Genomic DNA, 20610 nt, shown 5'->3' with positions numbered 1-20610 from the left:
CTCATGCTCTATCTCTAAAATGAATAAGTAAAATCTAAAAAATTAAAAAAATTAAAAAAATTAATTATCTAGTTTTAAGCAAAACTAATCCTCCCAAAATGGACAAGTGGTTTAAAAATATCCCCATAAAGAAATCATGAACTAAAGAAAATGCTAATAATATAAACAAGAAAATAGCATAGCTGATGCTTCCCTATTTTTGTAGGAGTCTGTTTTCCTTCATAAAATGGCTGATAAAGATGACAAATGTCAGAGAGCCTGGGTGGCTCAGTTGGTTAAGCACCTGACTCTTGATTTCAGCTTAGGTCATGATCTCAAGGTCATGAGATCGAGCCCAGCATCAGGCTGTGCACTGGGCATGGTGTCTGCTTAGGATTCTCTCTCTCCCTTTCCCTCTGCCCCTCCCCCCACTCATGGGCATACATGCACTCTCTTTCTCCCTCTCTCAAATACATAAGAAAAATCTTTAAAAAAAATTTTTAAAACTTTATGGCTTCACGAGAGAGAGAGAGAGAGAGAGAGAGAAGCTTTCTATGAATTTTTATTAAAGTTTAAATGGACTAGAACTGCTCACATGCTCAAAAAAGCCTATTGTTCTCTTGGCTGTGCTCTTTTCAAATAGCAGCAGTATTTCCCATCTTCTGCAGTCAATTTCTTTTTTTTTTTTTTAAGATTTTATTTATTTATTTGATAGAGAGAGACAGCCAGCGAGAGAGGAAACACAAGCAGGGGGAGTGGGAGAGGAAGAAGCAGGCTCCTAGTGGAGAAGCCTGATGTGGGGCTCCATCCCAGAACGCTGGGATCACACACTGAGCTGAACGCAGACACTTAACGACTGTGCCACTCAGGCGCCCCCTGCAGTCAATTTCTAATTTCTGTTCTTACCTTCACCTCTAGTTATAAAACACTGACTTAGAAAAGTTCAAGTTGGCATAGAGGTCTTTTGTTACTATTTTTTAAAAAATTTATTTATTTATTTTTGCTATTACATTTAGTCTTTCACATTTAGACATACACATGTCAAATGTATCACACCCTATGGGAAAAAAGGAGAGGCATTTCTCCCCAGGATAAATTATAAAATGAGTTTTGGCTAAAAGAGAGGCTGAATGTTCCTTGGAAAATCTGCTGTAACTCTGCTGTAAATCTATATTTTAAAAACTATTACTGCCCTAGGATAATATCAGTACTCTTGGCTGGCAAAGGGTTTTCATAAAATTTGAACAAGAAAAAAGTGCATGGGTGTTAGCATTCTAAGATAGTTGATACGATATAATGACTTTTTCCATCGGGAATAAAATTGTCACTTCTTCGTTCTTCTACAAAAGCTACAAGTAGCTCATTTATGCACATAAATACAAAGTACTATATAGAGCCCTACATCTGCCTTGCTATGGTTAGAGCAGATAGACAAAATATTTCAATGCTCATGTGAAAGATAAAATTTCAGAATGTCTTTACAATTGATATTTCTGCCCTCCTTGATAATTTTTCCTTAGATCTTAATTTTAAACTTTTATGGAAACTGATAGCCCTAAAAGTAAAAAATATATATAAAAATACCACTCGTCACTAATTGAAAGAAAACAAATTGAAATATGAGTAATACATATGGAATAAGAAGAAAAAGAATGTGAAAATTTCATTTATGTGGTAAATCTAATTTTATACATCAAACTTCTTAGGAGTATTTGAAATATTCAGCCTCTCTTTTAGCCAAAACTCATTTTTTCCTGTATATTTACAATTTATACTGGCGAGATATGGCTCACCTTTCCTCCCTAGGTTGCTATACATATGACATATTTATGTCTAAGTATGAAAGACTTATGTAATAGTAAAAATTAACTAATTAATAGAAAACAAAACCAGAAACTCCTGTGGGATTTTTATTCTAGAACTGCCATTCCTGAGATTGAAAATTCAATAGAAATAAAATAGACAAGAAAGTAATTAAGATATATAAGCATCCTGGATTTTTTTTTTTAGTTGAATATATTTGTAACCACCTAGTTTTGCTCTCAGATAAAACTTATGAAAATATTCTGTAGTTATGCAAGTATTTAAATACAGTTAAAAGTTAATCTAAGTTTTGAAGGCCCAAAGTATCCATGCAAAACAAACTACATGAAAAACGATGCTTTAAGTTTGGCTTATAATATATAACTCTATGGTCCTAAAGTTTGATAGTGCGGTGGAATTTCATAAAGCTAACAATTCATTGTTAAAGGATTCACTTTCCAACAGGTCCATCTTTTTATATAATAGTTATTTCTATAACATAAGCATTATTCATATCCTAACATCATAGATATATTCTTCCATAATAATTTTCTTCCAATTCCATAGGACCTTCTCACTAACTTAAAATAACTTACAGTCAAGGAATTTTCGCCATCATCATGTCTCATATGATTATGAGCTCTTCCTCTACCATCAGAGATGCTGAGCAAGTCTCTTCCAAAAGGTTCAGAAAAACTTCTCATCATCTGTCGCATACTTTCTCGGTGTGCAATAAAAGAATCACTGTTGAAAAGACATATAATCATCCAAGAGTAAGTGTTGGAATTTTAATAATAAGTAGGCAGCTAAATATTACAAATAATTATTTTGAGTTGATATGCTTGTTAAAGAAACAAAAGAAGAGTTTAGGCAAATGGAATTATCTCACAAAGACCCATTACTCATGAATACAAAAACTGTTCCATTTGCTATCTACTACAATTAATCTATGTATAATAAAAATACACCTTTATTTATCCCTTAATGTATAAAAATGACAAATACAAACTAACACATCTCAGGTAGCTTAAGCCAGCACTAAGGGAAATGGCAAAAAAGGACTGAAAAATACTGCTACCAGGTAGAGCTCATTTAGGCAGCCAAAAATATAAATTCTAGTAAGAACCAATAAAGAATGCTGGCTTATTTAGTTTTTAACTCTTGTTTCTGAAATACGAGCATTGAGAACTATAGCTATGTTATAAATACTGTAAATATACATTATTTTAATAGTAAAAAATAAAGCTATAGATCACTTTATGAGGCTTTTGTTTCTAGGAACTCTTAGTATCAGAAATCACCACATAGTAAAAATATCTCCTAAGTCTTTAGATAGCTGTTCTCAAACTTTTTTTGAAATTACCAAGTAACCAATGAGCAGGTTAGAAATGCAGATTTCTGTCTCCCAACAATATTCCAATCGAATTTACTAGTTCTGGGTATGATTTGTGGACATGCCTCCCTGGTGACCTTATTTCAAGTAGTCTCTTCACCAAACTTTGAGGAATAGTATCCCTTCTGTATATGTAGTACCTGAGTTAATTAGAACCCAAGCCTTTCTTCCTGAACCTAAGTTTCCACAGCTGTAAAATGAGGATAATATTGCACATTCCTTGTTGTTGAGATTAAAGCACGTAATCTGAAGGCACAAAGCATCGTATCTGGTCCATAGAATATGCTGAATGTTAATTTCCCTTACCTCTCTTCTTAACTCATAAATGAATGCCACTCCCTATCATTCTATTATTAATATTAAATATCTCTCATTGAAAAAAGATATATGTATTATTTAAAAATACATATAACAATAATCATGTTTCAGGCCCTTTTCTATTTGTATAAATATCGGTGTTCTTAATGTGATGTTATCCCATTCACCACAAGTCCCATTCAAGAATGTGAAATTTTTATTGCCTTATTATAGTGGTTTTTTATCTTCATTTCAGTTGGAAAGTCACCCACTGGTCAATTCCTTATTGCTCACTCTAGAACTTAAGGCACATCACCACTGGAGCGTACTTTACCAAGGCAATCTTAGTCTTCCCCATAATGTTGGAGTCCCCTAATAGCCAGTCCCCCTTTCAGACTTTTCCACCCTAGTGTCATCCTCCTTATGTCACTCTTCCCACTTCTAATTCTAAACTCCAATCTTCAGATGTCATCATGAGAAAGCTCAAAAATTGTCTTCCTTCAGTAGTCCCAGGCAGAAAAACCTTTTCTTTTGAATTATGCAGTATTTGCATACAGAAATGTATTGGTCCATTTATCATTAGTTCATTCAGTTTCATTGCTAGGTACATTGTATGTATATGACTATATCACAATGTAATCATAAAACTGTTTCTAGTTTTTTTGCTATTGAGAATAAAGCTCCTATGAACATTCATCTACTGTTCTTTGTGTATATGCAGTTTCATTTCTCTTGTGGAAAATAACGAGGAGTGGGGTTGAGTGATTAACTTTATAAAAAATGTGAACTGAGAGTTCTAGTTGTGCTACATTCTTACGGATAGTTGGTACTGTCGGTCTTTTTAATTCTAGCCATTTGAGTGGTGGTGTAATAGTACCTCATATTTTGTATGTCATTCATAGATCTTCTTTGATAAAACAGGTGTTAAATTTCCCCCCCATTTTAAAAAACCAGGTTGTTTGTCTTATTGTTATGGACTTGCAAGAGTTCTTTATATGTTGTAGACATAAGACTTTTATCAGATATTCGTCTTGTAAGTATTTTTTTTCCTAGTCTTGGTCTTGCCTTCTCATTTTCTTAACATCAACCTATTCAGCCACATAGCTACGGATCTTTGTTAGATCTTCAGTTTTCACCAGACTATGACTTTTGTGTAGTAGTTTTATTTCTGACTTAGTTTTCTATCTCTGTCTTTCCTGTCATCTTTGTTCAATTTCAATTCTTATAACATTTTACATATTTCTATAAGATGCTTTCAATTGTTTTTAGGAGATGAGGGGTAAGTACAGTTTTTAAAATGAAGGGACGAATTGGAATAGGAAGTTAGAAGTAGACAAACTGAGGGAAGTATGGTTAAAGAAAGTGAATTGTGTTATTTTAATGTACCTTCTGAATTTACTCTGTGAAAGTTAAAAGGCTTCTGTTTTTATTTTATATCTTCTAATATGAGAAATTCATTTGTGGTTTTCTCACAAAATGTTTGATATTATTAAACTTTATTTCAGTTAAGAATATTATAAACTTGATTATCTAGTCTCTGGTAAACTAATGAACTCACTAATTTATATGTGTGGTAGGCAGCTTCTAAGATGGCCCCCAATGATCCCCTTCCCTTAAGTATGGGCTGGATTTACTGACTTGTCTCTAATAGAATGTGGCTTCTGCTTGGGCATTGTCTTAGCAAGACGACTCGCTCTGGGGCAAGCAGTGGCTACGCTGTGATGTAGCCCTGTGAGGCCTACATAAGTGAGCTTAGAAGCAGATTTTTGAGACCAGTCAACAACCACGTGAAAGAACTTGGAAGTAAATTCTCCATCAGTCAAGCCTTGAGATGACGGCAGCTTTGACTCATGACTTGATGCAGCCCCCTAAGAAGCCCTGAGTCACAACCACCTAGGTAAGCGGCTCCTGGGTTTCTAACCAACAGAGATTATATAATAAATGTTTGTTGTTTTAAGCTACTAAATTACAGCAGCAATAGATTACTAATACATATTATATCCCAAGGAACAGTACATAACACATCTAAAACTGTACGTATTCTAAGTCTTCAATTTTGCTGGTTTTTAATCTAAAGACTGGGAAGGAAATGAGTGCAAATCCATAAAAATAAGTAGTTTGTCTGTAGGTCTGTTTTGGCATTGTGAGGAAATTTTTTTTAGATTTTCAACAATTTTGAGACTATGTTTGGGATGGTACAAATTAAAATATAAGCTTCTATAAACCTCAGGAGTATGGGGTTTCTCAGACAGCTAATCTTACTCTAGAACAGTTGAAACGGAGGCACAAGAACCCCATGAAACTGTTGACTAGAAGATATAAGTCTCATGTATTAAAACACTTGAGCCAGAGAAAACCAACTGGTTTAAGTGAGTACCCCTTCTCCAATCAAAAGTCACTAAGGAAGAGGTTCAGAACTGCAGGTACTGACTGCAATGCAGCTGCTTCTCTATGTAGCATGACCCAGGGGAGTAGGGACTTTAAGAACAGGAAGCAACCCTCCCCCAAAATGATGGAGACCCCACCTGATATACAGAATGATTCAAATTCAATAAACATGTATCATGTATACCGTGTGTCAAGCACAGACGCTGATTTGTGGTCTAGAGGAATTTACAGTCCGAAGAGAAATGAGACATATGTTTTAAAACTAAGATTATAAAACTTGGATATTAGCTTAGCTAATGTAAGAAATTGCCATAAATTCAGTGATTTAAAACAACCAATTTACACTTTTATAGTTCAGAGGTCAGAAGCCCAGAATGGATATCACTGGGCTACAATCAAGGCGTTGGCAGGGCCGGGTTCATTCTGGAGGCTGTGGGGGAAATCTGTTTTTTCCTTGCCTTTTTTCAAGCTTCTAGAGACTGCCCCTATTCCTTGGCTTGCGACCTATTTTTTTCCCATTTTCAAAGCCAGCAGCATAGCATCTTCAAATCTCTCTGAGTCTTCCACATTTAAAGGACCCTTGTGATTAAACTGAGCCTACCTGGGTAATGCAGGTTAATCTCTTATTTTAAGGTGATTACTAATCTTAATTTCATTTGTAACCTTAATTCCTCCGTGTCATGTAAATGAACATACTCACAAATTCTGGGGTTAGGACATGGACATCTTTGGGAGAAGGGGAATTATTCCACCTACTACAGACATATTCTTAAAATCACATTTAAAGCGTTCCAACTGTTCTTCCTAGTCTGCATAAGTCTTAGAAGATTGAAATGCTATAAAATACACCTGTGATTAAGCTGGCACTAGAATACTGAATGGGATTTCTATGACTGATGATTAAGACAGTAATAAAGAACATAAGCCTACATTACGATAAGCCAAAAAAGTTCTTGAAAGCATCAGCTCCTGAAGTATCCACCTCAATGGCAGCATTGTCTCTGCACTAAATGGCCTGATTTGCAACCATTATTTCTTCTTATAATTCCAAGTGACTTTTGAGATCCTTTTCTTAGACTACTAAAAAAAAAAAAAAAAAAAAAAAAAAAGTAAGAACTTAACAAAATCCTACCAATGAAAACTACTTTCTGTTCTTAATGTACCAAAGTAAGGCATCTAGTATACTTCTCTGCCCCACCAAACCCATTTCCTTAAACTCTTCGAGCTACTGTCTCCTTCCCTTTAGCAGTTAAAATCTTCCAGTAGTCATCTACACTTGTATCCTTTACTTGGAGCATTCACTTTATTTTACAAATGCCCCTTTCCTTCCCTTCACCTCTGCATTAAAGCTCCAAGGAGTCCCTCAACCTTCCAATTACTGAAACCCAAAAGTCATTCCTGTTCCTTGAATACGCAGCATGTCTAACTTTGGAGCAATGTATTGTTCGGAGCATTGTCTGATAAATGTCTCCTTTAAATTTTCATTGTTCATTTTCCTTCTCATGCTTGACAGAGCTTCCTGAGTGTTACAGATAGACAACTGGTGTGTCAAAATGTTGACATGCTCAGCCTTGAAGCAGTCGGTTGGGGCCTGAGCCAGCCAAAACCGCTGGCGCTGGTTACTTCTATCTTTCATCAGTCTTTCCTTCTTGTACCCCAAGATGCTTTGTAAATATTTTCTAATTGTGAGTGACATTAGAATGTTAAAAAGTACTGTCTCCTAAAGACATATAGTTCCCAACTTGGTTTTACTTAATGATGGTTTTACTTAATGATGGTTTTACTTAATGATTTTTGGAATTATGATGGCATGAGAATGCTACACATGGCTTATCTGGGCATAGAAATCTAGATCATTTCTCCTATTTTGAGGATCTATATTGCTTCATTATCTTCCTTCCTTAGTGTTAAGAGAAGAGTCATGACAATCTGGTTCTCATTCTTTCTAAAGAATCTACACTCTCGGGGCGCCTGGGTGGCACAGCGGTTAAGCGCCTGCCTTCGGCTCAGGGCGTGATCCCGGTGTTACGGGATCGAGCCCCACATCAGGCTCCTCCGCTATGAGCCTGCTTCTTCCTCTCCCATTCCCCCTGCTTGTGTTCCCTCTCTCACTGGTTCTCTATCTCTGTCAAATAAATAAATAAAATCTTAAAAAAAAAAAAAAAAGAATCTACACTCTCATGGCTCAGTCAGTAGAGCATCTGCTTTCAGCTCAGGGCATGATCATGGGGCCCTAGGATTGAGCCCTGCGTCCCGCTCCCTGCTCAGCCGCAGTCTGCCTCTCCCCCGCTCATGCGCCTGCGCTCATTCTCTCTCTCTCTCAAATAAATAAATAAATAAATAAATAAATAAATAAATAAATAAATAAAATCTTAAAGAATCTACACTCTCTGGAAGATCTATGATTCTTTTCTTTATATATTTTTTAATGTATCAAAATTACATTATCATGCATCCAGGTATAGAACTTTTAAAAAATCCTGACAACCCTCAAATTTCCCTTTCCGATCTGTGTTCTAAGGATTTCAGTCTTTGGCTTGTTTTAGAAATTGTTCTTAAAACATTTCTTTGTATATTTACTATTCTATCTGTTCCTTCTTCGTAGAACTTTGAACCTTCTGTGATTTTTATCCCACATATTGGAAGAAATTCCTTGGCTCAGTTTCCCAGGTTACTAATTTAGTCTTTGTGAAAATTCTACTTAACTCATTTTTTTTTCATTTTATTTTATTTTATTTTATTTTATTTTATTTTATTTTTTTTTAAAGATTTTATTTATTTATTTGACAGAGAGAGACAGCCAGCGAGAGAGGGAACACAAGCAGGGGGAGTGGGAGAGGAAGAAGCAGGCTCATAGCAGAGGAGCCTGATGTGGGACTCGATCCCGGTACGCCAGGATCACGCCCTGAGCCGAAGGCAGACGCTTTAACGACTGCGCTACCCAGGCGCCCCTTTTTTTTTTTCATTTTAAAATCAAAATTTTAACTTCTGGTATCTCTGGTTAGTTTGTTCAAAACGAATGCACTATCCTCCGACATCTCTAAAGTTTTTCACATTCAATCCATTTCAAACTCCTCTCAAGGTGCTTTTCTATACTGCAGACACTAGAAAGCTTAAGATTTAGTTTCCTAGACTCTATTGCAGCAAAGTTTCTGGATTTAGGTTCTGCCAATTATGGGCCATTATTTGAGAACTGGAAAGTAGAAGTGCGGCAGAGTCTGTGTGTACTATTACTTCTCCTATTTGGTAAGCATGGACACAGAGGTACATAGTCTTTCTGTAGCAGTGTTGCCAGAACTCCGAGGGTGATCACTACAGCTTATGGGTATTGGGGGCCAGGCAAGGGAAATCCATTTTGCTGGTATGGCTCCTCACAGGTACACCACGACTTTAGAGCCCCCAGCAGTAGCAGCAGCTTCCCAATTCAACAATTCCTAGTGCGGGAAGTGACCACTGCTCCCTCCGTGGTCTGGACCTCTGACATGGCTTTGGGAGTCATTCCTGAAAGTCCAATCGAGAGGCTGTTTCTTAGGCCATCATAATGATTCTCCAAGCTGTTTAAAGCCCTGTAATAAATTCTTTTCTGCCTAAAGTCAGTAAATTTTGTTTTCTACAACTGAACCAATGTTAAGTAGGAAAGTATACATTTACCTTAATCCCACTCTAGCACTTCTAAGCAGTAATGATTATTCAAACTACTTTAACATGTTTCTTTTAAGTAATCTTTTCTTTTTCTTTTCTACTTTCTTTTCTTTCCCTCAAAAAGAAGGCATAGGTTATCATTATTTCAAAGGGGAAATTTTTTAAAATTCAAGTTAAAAATAGTCTTGTTATTTGTGTTAGCCCATCCTCTTCATAAGTAAAGACTATTGATAATAAAATAACATACAGAAAATACTGTTTGTCTTTTCTGCTAGATTAAAAGCTTCTGGAGGATCATGAACGTCTCTCTTGCTCACTCCACTATCCAAAATTAGCCTGCAGATGTTTCTTTACTGACTGATGGAACAATAACTAAAAAAGGACAGGAAAAGAGCCATTAAAAACTTTTCAGCACTTTTTAAAGAATTTAAATGGAATATTATGCCACCTTTAAAAGAGCAAGGCAGATGTTTATGCGCTGACATGGAAGGATTAACAAGATATACAGTATACCTCCATTTGTGTAAAAAAATTCATATATATATATATATGCTTATAAATACATAGAACATATCCCTAGGAAGTTATGCAGTAAACTGGTCACCGTGGTTGCATTCGGGAGGGTAACTAGATGGTTGAGGGCCAAAGGTGAGAGGGAGTCTTTTTTTTTTCTTTTTGGTCTCAATAAGCTATTTTATTGAAGTATAGAACATACAGAAAAGTACACAGATCATAATTGTATAACTCACTGAGCTTTTTTCCCATCTTAAGCATTTTTAAATGCACAGTTTAGTGTTAAGTATACTCACATTGTTGTGGAAAGGGAGTCTTTTATAACCATATACTCTTTTGTAGCTTTTGTTTTTGCCATAAGCATGTATTACATATTCCCAAAACACACTTTTGAAAATGTAAAGTACCTTGATACCTTATAAAATAAGGTATTAATTACCAAATGTTGGATGTTACTGAATTTTAAGTTTTAAAAAAAAATTTTTCAAGTCTTCTAGTGCACATGTAAATATGGAAAATTGATATGGGAAAAGAGTTCTGCAATTCCAAATCATATGCAAATGTTCATTCCAGGCTGTATAAATGTGTTTTTCTTCCTTAATAGTAATAAAGCTTATCTCTTAGCAAATCCCACTAAATAATGCTGTAAAATAAAGTATGCCAATTTATCTTATTCTGTGAAAACCCTGAAAGTATATTAGCTTGTCAAAGTTTGTGGTGAGACGCCACTAAATTTTATGTTTTAATGAAGTAATAGTTCCCAACTGTTATCAATTAGGTATTAGTTTTAAAAATATGCTAAGGCAGAAACTGCACTCCAAAAACATTGTGGAGTTCTGAGACCTTATTGCCTTGATTAAACTTGGGACATAATTCCTGAAAATTGAGTGCAGAAATTTGTTATATTGTTTTGAACGATTGAGTCTACCATATATGGTGCAAAGGTGAGTGTTTTTTACTTAAAGGATTTGATTTTTTTTTTAAGATTTTATTTATTTATTCGACAGAGATAGAGAAAGCCAGCGAGAGACAGAACACAAGCAGGGGGAGTGGGAGAGGAAGAAGCAGGCTCACAGCGGAAGAGCCTGACGTGGGGTTTGATCCCATAACGCCAGGATCACGCCCTGAGCTGAAGGCAGACGCTCAACCGCTGTGCCACCCAGGCGTCCCGTATTTGATTTTTTTTTAACTACGGTGGTTAACTAACACTGCTTTGCAGTTCAGAAACACGGTGTCTCAGCAGTAAAGTTTTACTAAAAATAAAGAACAAGGTGTTAATAGTTCCATCAATCACAATTTAATCTTCTCAGAAAGCAGTGCCATTGCCCAGGTACACTTGATGATATTACAAAGTATTAAAAAATAAAAAGATGAGTATTCTCTAAATAAATCTAACAGGGAGGCTGTATATGAGAGTGTTTCTAGACTGCTTTATTCTACAGATCTGTTTATTCTTGTCCAATACCAGTTGTTTTAACAGTAACTGTTAAATAGAAAAATATAGTTAATAATGACTTAAATATCAATAGCAGGTTACCTGCTTACCTGACCAACATGATAATTTCCAACCACCTCCGCATTAGGACCACTGCTGGTCTGGATGATTGATAACCACTTTAAAAATCACTTGTTTGACAAATCCATATTCTAAAAAATTGTAACATGTCAGTACTCTTACTTCTCCATTTGCTCTCCTGCCATAACTCTCTTGTCCTCTACATACCAATCCACTTAGGAACACTGCTGTACTTTCCAGCCTTCTCCCTGCTCACTGACAAATTTTATGCAAAGTCATAAAAGGAAAGTGCTCTCTCCAGTGTGTGCAGGTTGAAGATACTCTTATTGCAACTGAATATAAAAATTTCTACAGGAAAATTAATTAATCAAATTATTAACTCAATCTCTCAGAATGAAGAGTCTTTTTAGATAAATGTTGGGTATTAACTGGAAAAACGTAATTGTACTAAATTCACTCAGGAAATATAAAATGAAGACACCAGACATTAGCTTTACTTAGCTATTATATATATCTTATTATTTCCAACTAAAGACAGACTTTAACATATTAAGAAAAAACCAAGATATTATACATGATGCAGAAATATATCATAAACAAGGTCATTTTTCCATGAATTCTTGTGGGATTTTTAGTTTGGGATTTTTGTCTTATTGATAAGGGTGACAGGCACAGAAAATTTAACAGACTACTATTCCTAAATTTTCCACCTGTTAAAGGTTTCAGAATCACTACTCTAACAGGATTGTAGGTAACTAGCGTTATAAGGAAGTTGTAACATTTAAAAATTAAATGGATCAATGGCACACAATGAGCAACTCAGGTTTGAACACACCGGAGAGCAGAAAGGGAGTTGTTTCATGCTCCCGAAATCAAGGTCTGAAGATCAAGTTAGTTTATAATTAAGGAATCAGAATTTGGTGTCTGGATCTCCCACTTTTTACTTAAAGGAAGAGAATTTCAAGTAGTTCTAAGACCCATAAAGAGTTGTCTAAGGAACAATTTTTTAATTCTTACCTCAAAAACTAGATTATTCCAAACTACTTCATATCTAGATGATACTTAATGCCAAATGATACCAAGCAATTGGAATTATTTTAAGTTTTATTACATGTGATATGGTACTGTGGTTATGTAAGATAACCATATTTTGCAGAAATGTATTTGGAAATATACAGGGGTTAGATGACAAGAAATCTGGATTTGTTTTAAAACACATTTGAGATATCAGCAGAAATAGAGATGGATAAAGCAAGTATGAATTTTGAAATTCTGGGTGACAGATACACAATTGTTATACTTTTGTAGTATATGTTTGCAATGTTTCATTAAAAAATTTTTAAAGAAAAAGAAATAGAACTATGTGGAGTTAAAGGATTTCATACCATCTGATGTTTTAAAGTGGATGATTCAAAAGACAGTCCTTTTGCTTAGAGCTCCATACTCACTGGACATTTACAGCTTAGAATATGGGTACCAGTGTAGAGATTAAAATGTTCATTCTTATCAATTTCTTAGTCACTTAAGAAAACCAGTCAACTTTCCCTTTAGATATGTGGATGAGATTCAACTGCAAAGAAGAAAAATACTTCAGAGAATACTAGATTTTGTTCTGTGAACGAGTATTAAGCAGCTATTATTTTCCTGTAGAAACATGTAATTTAGTGAGATTTATTTTTCTGATTGCATTATAATTGAGCTACAAATTCAACAACTAAATGTGCTTCATTTAATATGTTGCCCAGGTTTCTCTTTATTTAAATAGAAGTAGGTATATTTATATGTAGAACAACTGTTAAAAATGTCTTTATGTTTTGAGTGACATGAACAAAAGGCTGCTTCTTGGAAAAAGCATTAAGACAAAATTGTGCTCACAGTCTGGCTTTTGCACCTGTCTAAACCATTCAGGAAGAAATCTGGCTGGGCCCTGAAGTGAGTTCAATTCTTGGACAGCAGCTGTCCAGAGATAAGACTTTAAAATTTAAAATTAATTTAAAATTTCTCTTGTTCAAGCTTGAATTCTTTTTTATCAAAGCCAAAAATCTCCTGCAATAGCAAGGAACTATTTTATTATTTTAAGAATTAACCAAATGCAGAGTTTCTTTTCTCAGGTGAGAAGTCAATCGTTTTTATATTTTTCTACCTATTCACATTATTCTCTTGAAAATTAATGTTTCATTCTAGGAAAATAAATTGGATATATGGCAAGGCTTTATAAACTTCATACATTATAAACTGGTCATTTCATATACATAAACTAGTCTAAAGTAATAATTTGAAACGTGGTTAAAGATTTAGAGAAAAATAATCTTCGTACATCCACAAGATGCAAGACTTTGCAGATGCTAAATTCATATTCTAGAGAATATCCGAAGACGAGGAAAATGATCGTGGTATAGTAGAGGAAAAACTGTATATTTATGATCATAAAGCTTTGTTCTAATTTTGGAAAATATTTTTCATATATGGAAAATGGAAACAAAATATACCAAAATGATAAAATCTTGGTTGCATGATTTCCTTTACCAAACTTCCTATAGTTTTCAGATTTTCCATGAGGATGCATTTTCATTTAAATCAGAAAAAATTTACTTATACTATTATGATAGCCATACTACCTCTTTTAGGATTGCTGCACAAACCACAACCAAACGGAACGATATTTGGCACCAAATGTACCTTTTCTACTCCATATTATTAACCTATCACAAGCTATGAAAAATAAAGTTTGCCCCCCCACCAAAAAAAAAAGAAAAATAAAGGACTTAACTCTTAGATTGGGAATAATTTCAAAATAAAAGGTTTCTTTTTAAGGGATAGTAAGTTTTACTTCCAAATTAGGTCCTGTTTTTAAGACCCTCTCAAATATATACTGACCAGTTACAATTTTATTTGACTAGTACAATACTATAGTAAAAAGCAATACATTATTCTTTATACATAAGGGTCTCAGATAAATGACATGGCAGTTCCAGTTATCAAGAGAAATTCCTTCCTTCCACTATACAAAGTGGTGGCAAAAAGCTTATCATCACATTGTTATAGCTCTCTTGATCATAAAGAAATGTTCCCTAGTTGCAATGAGGTGTAAAGATCCATAAAGAAAAAACATTAGGTGATCCAAGTTTTGACACTAGAAATAATGCATATTACATTCATAAGAGAATCTTGAGGGAATAGGCCATGACTTCACAAATTTATAATAGAGTTCACAGCATTAGGCATATAATAGAAACCTAAGAAGTATTTGAAGAATGAATTACATTTCCATAGGCAATTCTTTATTTCCCCACTGTTTAGAAGCACAGTTTAAAATGGTGGTGTGGTAGAAGGCTTTTATACTAAAAGGGTTGTAGGAATGGCTATGGCCCCCTCTCATCCTATAAGTACTTTCCTACTTTTGTGTGGATATTTACAACGTTCAGTGATAGAACCAAGCACTATGATACGATTAGATGCTACCAAATGACATTCCTTGATTCAGCAACTATGTCATACTCACGTTGTGCTCCTTGGCTCCTAATTCAATGGTTTATATCTAATGAACCACAGGAAGCCCCCAAAGTCTACGTTAGAAATTCTTTCAGTTCAAGGCTCATAATGCCTCATTCTATCAAATATGATTTTGAAATCTGCAAAGTTCATTTATAAGAAATATATGTATTAAAATATTTCTGAGAACAAATTTTTAAGCGCTAAAAATCACAGAGGCTATTAGGTGTCTTAACATAAAATGGGATCCTGAAAATCAAAACCTTAAATTTTAGCTGAGTACTCTCAAGCTGCCTTTATTAAATGATTACAATTGTGGCAGAATACTAATTAGCACCAAACTATGTCATCTTGATGAAGACCCTACCTCAGACTTTAAGTCTGAAAACAAGTACGTGAGTAACCCAAACATTCATTGTTCACAAAAGCTTATTTAGAAAGGTGATTTTATTTCCTGTTTTATTTATTTTATTTTTTTTATTTTTTAAAGATTTTTATTTATTTATTTGACAGAGATAGAGACAGCCAGCTAGAAGAGGGAACACAAGCAGGGGGAGTGGGAGAGGAAGAAGCAGGCTCATAGCGAAGGAGCCTGATGTGGGGCTTGATCCCATAACGCCAGGATCATGCCCTGAGCTGAAGGCAGACGCCCAACGACTGCGCCACCCAGGTGCCCCTATTTCCTGTTTTATGACAATATTCTCAATCAAGAAAATATCAGTGAAGGCCTGTCTTGTACATGGAATATATTCACTGTCAACTCAGTTAGTGAGTAAGTCAAAGCCTACCTCCAAAGGGCAAAATAAAATTTTTTAACTTAAAAAGATATAGATATGTAAGTTTTAGCTCCTGCTAAGAGCAAAGAGATAGAAAAAGTAACATCCCATGAATATATGTAGGGGTTCTTTGACCAAAGACTGGTTGTTATACATAGGGTGCCCTTAAGGAAATGCTAACAATTTATAATTAAAAATGAGGCTGATAGATCTGTCAACTTGCTTCTGAGCCTTTAATATCTAATAGCTGATACATGGTAACATAGCTATTCTTTGTAAACCTGCATGATCAGACTTTCATTTCTGTAGCTCAGAAGATTCAAAGTTCATGTTTCTGCACAACGTAGACATTTTTAGACTGGACCAGATATAGGTAAATTTTTATACTAAATAATCAATGTTTTTAGAATATAGGATAGATGCCAAAATCATTTGAACCTCAAATTAATTTTCCTATCCATACATGTTTCTATTTCTTAAGCAAATATAAATGGGAAGGGAAAGTAGTATCCTTGAGAATAAACTGCATGCCAGAAGTGCCAGCTTTTTGGCTTTTGTGTTTTGAACGAAATTACAAGTATTATTTACTTAAGAAGGTATATATGAGGGTACACTGTATGGCAACTTTCACTGAATTTCAGCTCTGCAACATCAGATACAAAAGAAATTTTCCAAATATATCATAAAACACTAAAAAACTTCAACATATCACTTTTAAAGTTTCCTTTTAATTTTCTGATGAAACATTTAAGGTGCAACTTTTAGGGTAAACATTGAAAATGAACATATTTGAATTCAAGACTATAGATTTTAATCGTTTTTTAATTCAAATCTTTTAAACATCTGACAGTTTGATTACAGTATTTTACCAGTTTCAAATTATTTAATAATTCTACTTTTATGTCCAAAAAGTATCTGTCTGCCCACTTTTGAATAATTAGTAAATTAGTAGATTGTGCTTGTATTAACATTCTTGATACTGAACTAATGGTTAGACAATGGTAGTGTTCAAATAAGAAAGTGTCAACATCAATAACAGCATGTGTTGAATGCAAATACTTTCAGCAACCAACTAAACACCAGAGTAACTACAATACAAAATGTAAAGGACACGAGACTATCATTAAACAACATTTACTGAATACTTTCTACATGTCAGATATTAATTTACCAGTAAAGGAATCCAATGACACATTATGTTAGCAATAGGGCTAATATTTATACAAAAGATGGTGGTCAAGGAACCCTTCTGTGTTAAGGTAAATGAATGATTTGATAAGGAGTCTGTAACCTTTAAGAATTTTTTATGTTGGACTTATATTAAGTAATGCATACTCATTTTGTTTGGGGTTAGAGTAAAAGAGGTGGGTCAAATGACAAATTACTTGAAATAAACAGAAACACACATTCTCTTTCTTTCTTATTCCCCCCCATTGTGTTTACTCTCTATACAGTTAGTTGTGGACAATGAAATTAGAAGCATTAATCTGTTTTATAAAGTTAATTACAATAATTTTATCCTGACTTTTTATGATATGGCTGTCTGCATTTGAAGAAGGCAATGGAGAGTGATGACTGAAAGACCCACTGACATGTAACCGATGGTCCTTTCCATCCTAAGCACAGGGAAGAGTGTTCTTTGATGTATGCCTACTATTTGTGGTCTGTTACTATTTCTGACCCTGACTCTTGGGTTCATTGCCTTTGCTCAGACAGTTCCCCAAGAGTTTAAATTACACTTTTGCTAGACGTTTTAAAAAAGGTACTAATTATACACTCACAGTTTAGTTAAGGCCATTGCTGTTTTTGATATAATTGAGGACATAATGCAACTCAAATGTTGTCTATCATAATCTCCTTAACTATTACCCATTGTAGTGATGTCACAATTACATAAGAATCATTTCAACAGCTCAACTAATCTATGGATATATTTAGTCCCTACTCTCAGAGACTTTTAAAAGAGCAAATCATAATACAGCACAAAATTTAAAATTTGTCAAAATGGCATTAATTGTAAATGTCCCAAAACTCCTAAACAAGTCAACTAAAACAGCATAATAAACCTGCCTGAATCTACACACCTCTTAATTGTAATTTAAATTTTTATTTTTCTATATTTTATTTTTCTATATTAGTCATTTCATCTTTTTACCATTATTCTTTCAATTGTTACTTTTATGTTATTTGGTTTAAAAATAGTACTAACACATGTAAGCCAACAAATTTTCCTTTAAAAACAATAATACTATGTAGTAAACTGTTGACATTTTAAACTTAAAAAAAAAAAGTCTCCGAGTTGCACAGGTAGAGATTTTAATCGATCAAAATAAATTAGGACACCAAGTCAAGATTCAAACTGGTAAAACACTTGGGCAAAAAAGTAACACAAGACATCCCGTCTTAGGAATCCAACTAGATTGTGTTATCATTTTTATATAATCGCCAAAGCAAGAACTAAAAAAAACCCAAAACCAACACCCCCCCCCCCAAGAAAACTAGATTATAATGAAGCAACCAATTAAGTTCTGGAAGCCTTCTTCCTAAGGCATCACGTTAACTCACTTGGAACTGTCCACAGGTTTGACATTTACCTGAGGTGTTAAATGCACCCACTCTCTGCTTCCCTGCCCTATTTGTACTTTTGACAGAGAAGTCCCTCTACAAGCAAGACTAGCTTTGTAACAAGGCAAGCAAAGAAAACAAACAGCGCGCTTGGCAACCTCCAACCACTTCGACGTGAGACACAGCACAACTCTCCAACTTTGTTGTGCTCTCAGAAATGCGCATTTATGAAAATGCTGTTTTAAAAATGTTTTCCTTTTCAAACAGTTGTCATCTTGTAAAACATTCCCTGCCTCTCATTTGGAACTGCAACAGGTGTGGATAGGGTCCTCTAAGCATAATTCTCACCAGAAGTTCCACCTAGAGGGCAGTTACCATCACCTGCAAAGCTCTGCGGCTGCGAAGGCGGGCCTCCGAACGCAGGAACCAACCCAGGCACCCGAAGTCCGGCCAAGCGGAGAGCAGGGGGCACCTGGGTTTGTGTGCAGGGGGCCGGCTCGCACCTCTCCCCACCTCACGCTTCCAAATCCTTCTCCCCCTCCCTCCCATGTCCCCAGTACTTCTCCCTCCCCACCGCCCCCCAATCCTTCTCCTCTCCTTCCCACACCCCCGAATCTTCCTCTCCCTCCTCAACCCCCCATCCTTCTCTCCCCTCCCTCCCACATCCTTAAATTCTCTTCTCCCTTCCCTTCTTACTCCCTCGAGTCCTCTTCTCCCAGCCGCCTCGTGAAGTTACTCAAATTCCCTCTCGCCTTCCTCACAGTTTTAACTCGCACTTTTCCCTTAAAATAGCTCCCTTCAAGATCCCTGAACTCCCGCGCGACCGGGGGCTCCCGTCTCCCGACACTCACGAGAAGAAGGGATCATCCTCAAAGCTGCTGCTCAGCATCCCGAACATCCTGGCTCTGTCACGGGCGGCGGCGGACGCGGACAGACTGGAAAACGATGTAACTCGCCGCGGCCGCGACCCGAGCCAGCCTTCCCCACGCCCTCAACGCTACTCACCCGGCTGAGAAGGCGGTGCCCGCCGGGGCTGTGCGTGACGCCGAGATGATTTCCCATTGGACGCTGGTTTCCTGACGTCACCAAGACGAGGCGGGGAATAATGCGCCGCTGCCATAGCAACTGCGATCAACACAGTGGAGGCGAGAGGTTTGGCTTCCCGCCAGCCAGGCAACCCTTCATGAAGCTTTCTGAGGGACGAGATAGCTTGTTCCCCGGCCTGCAGGAACACAGAAATTAGACCACCCTCTGCGTGACCTTGGGCAAATCGCCCTCGGCCTCGAACCCCAACTCTCTTTTCGGGAAAATGGAAATAGGTCAAGATTTGGGCTAGATGGCTTCCAAAGATCCATTCACTTCCCGCATTTTGTGATCCACGGGATCGAAGTCTTATATCCAAAACACTCTGTGGTAGTTGGTCAAGAGCTGTGCACAAATACTTAGAATAAATGTGCAACAAGTTTTTGAGTACAGTTAATAAACAATGTACTCAGTGCCTGCTTGAAGGAAATGAAGCTTACAAAATTTCACAAACTTCTTTGCCTTATGTGAGCCTAAAATTCAAAGCAATATTTCCCGAAGTGGGAATGCTTAAGTTTTACATAGACATGGTATTTAAAAACAAGATGAGCAAGTTGCTCTCTTTTTGGTCCTCCTTCCAGTCTCCATTTCAAGGAACAAGTCTCACTTTGATGCCAGCACGTCTTTCACACTTCTCCAGCATTCCTTAACCTAACAGAGTAGGACCCAGTCACAAGACCTGCACCATGTCCAACTAAAATTCCATTACTATATAGCTTTGTTTTAATTATATTTATGTGTGAGCCTTCTGTTTATGGCAAGTGAAAATGGTTTTAACTTTAAAGCAGTGTTATACATTAATAACTAGTCTTTACAAATGTAAGTGAAAAAGTGAGCTAATTTAAGGAACTAGTACAGGTGGGATTTGGACATGTATGTATGTATGTCTACCTTGAACACAGTGGGCTCCCCAGCCTCTCTAGAGGGCTGTCCTCTGGAGACAGAGGGCCATCCCAGGCTCCACAGGGCCTCCTGGGATCGGGCCAGAGAGGTGGCACTCTTCCAACATGAAGAAGCATGTAGGACCTGATTTGAGGTGACAGGAGTACTCAGAGGTTATTTTGGGAGTTGGAAATTTAATTCTTTGGACCTCTTACCTCCCCACCTTTAGCCAAGTTCGCTGGCAGCCTCCTTTTCCTGAGACTGGTGACGTGAGGTAGGGC

General features: G+C 36.1%; 1 protein-coding gene across 4 annotated transcripts in view; it reads right to left on the bottom strand.

Moving 5' to 3' along the window:
• MLF1 (myeloid leukemia factor 1) overlaps window positions 1-19389 on the bottom strand; it is a 32645-nt gene extending 13256 nt beyond the window's left edge. The window contains exons 1-2 of one of the 4 annotated variants that reach the window (XR_015727921.1): window positions 19216-19387; window positions 2379-2526 (exon numbers count right to left, since the gene is read on the bottom strand). Coding sequence is in view for 3 of the 4 variants with exons in the window: in XM_087870311.1 (XP_087726437.1) it covers window positions 2379-2526; window positions 19216-19262 (195 nt within the window). In the remaining variant the exon portion in view is untranslated. Of the gene's footprint in view, window positions 1-2378; window positions 2527-19215 lie in introns of all 4 variants that reach the window. The other 3 variants (XM_087870311.1, XM_045811807.2, XM_045811797.2) reach the window with 3 other exon arrangements.
• Window positions 19390-20610: the final 1221 nt, after the last annotated feature.

Source organism: Ursus americanus, chromosome 20, assembly GCF_024610735.1.
Source record: "Ursus americanus isolate L20-20 chromosome 20, mUrsAme1.1.p, whole genome shotgun sequence".
NCBI lineage: Eukaryota > Metazoa > Chordata > Mammalia > Carnivora > Ursidae > Ursus > Ursus americanus.
Note: the sequence above shows the minus strand (reverse complement) of the source record. Positions and strands in the feature narration are given on the sequence as shown.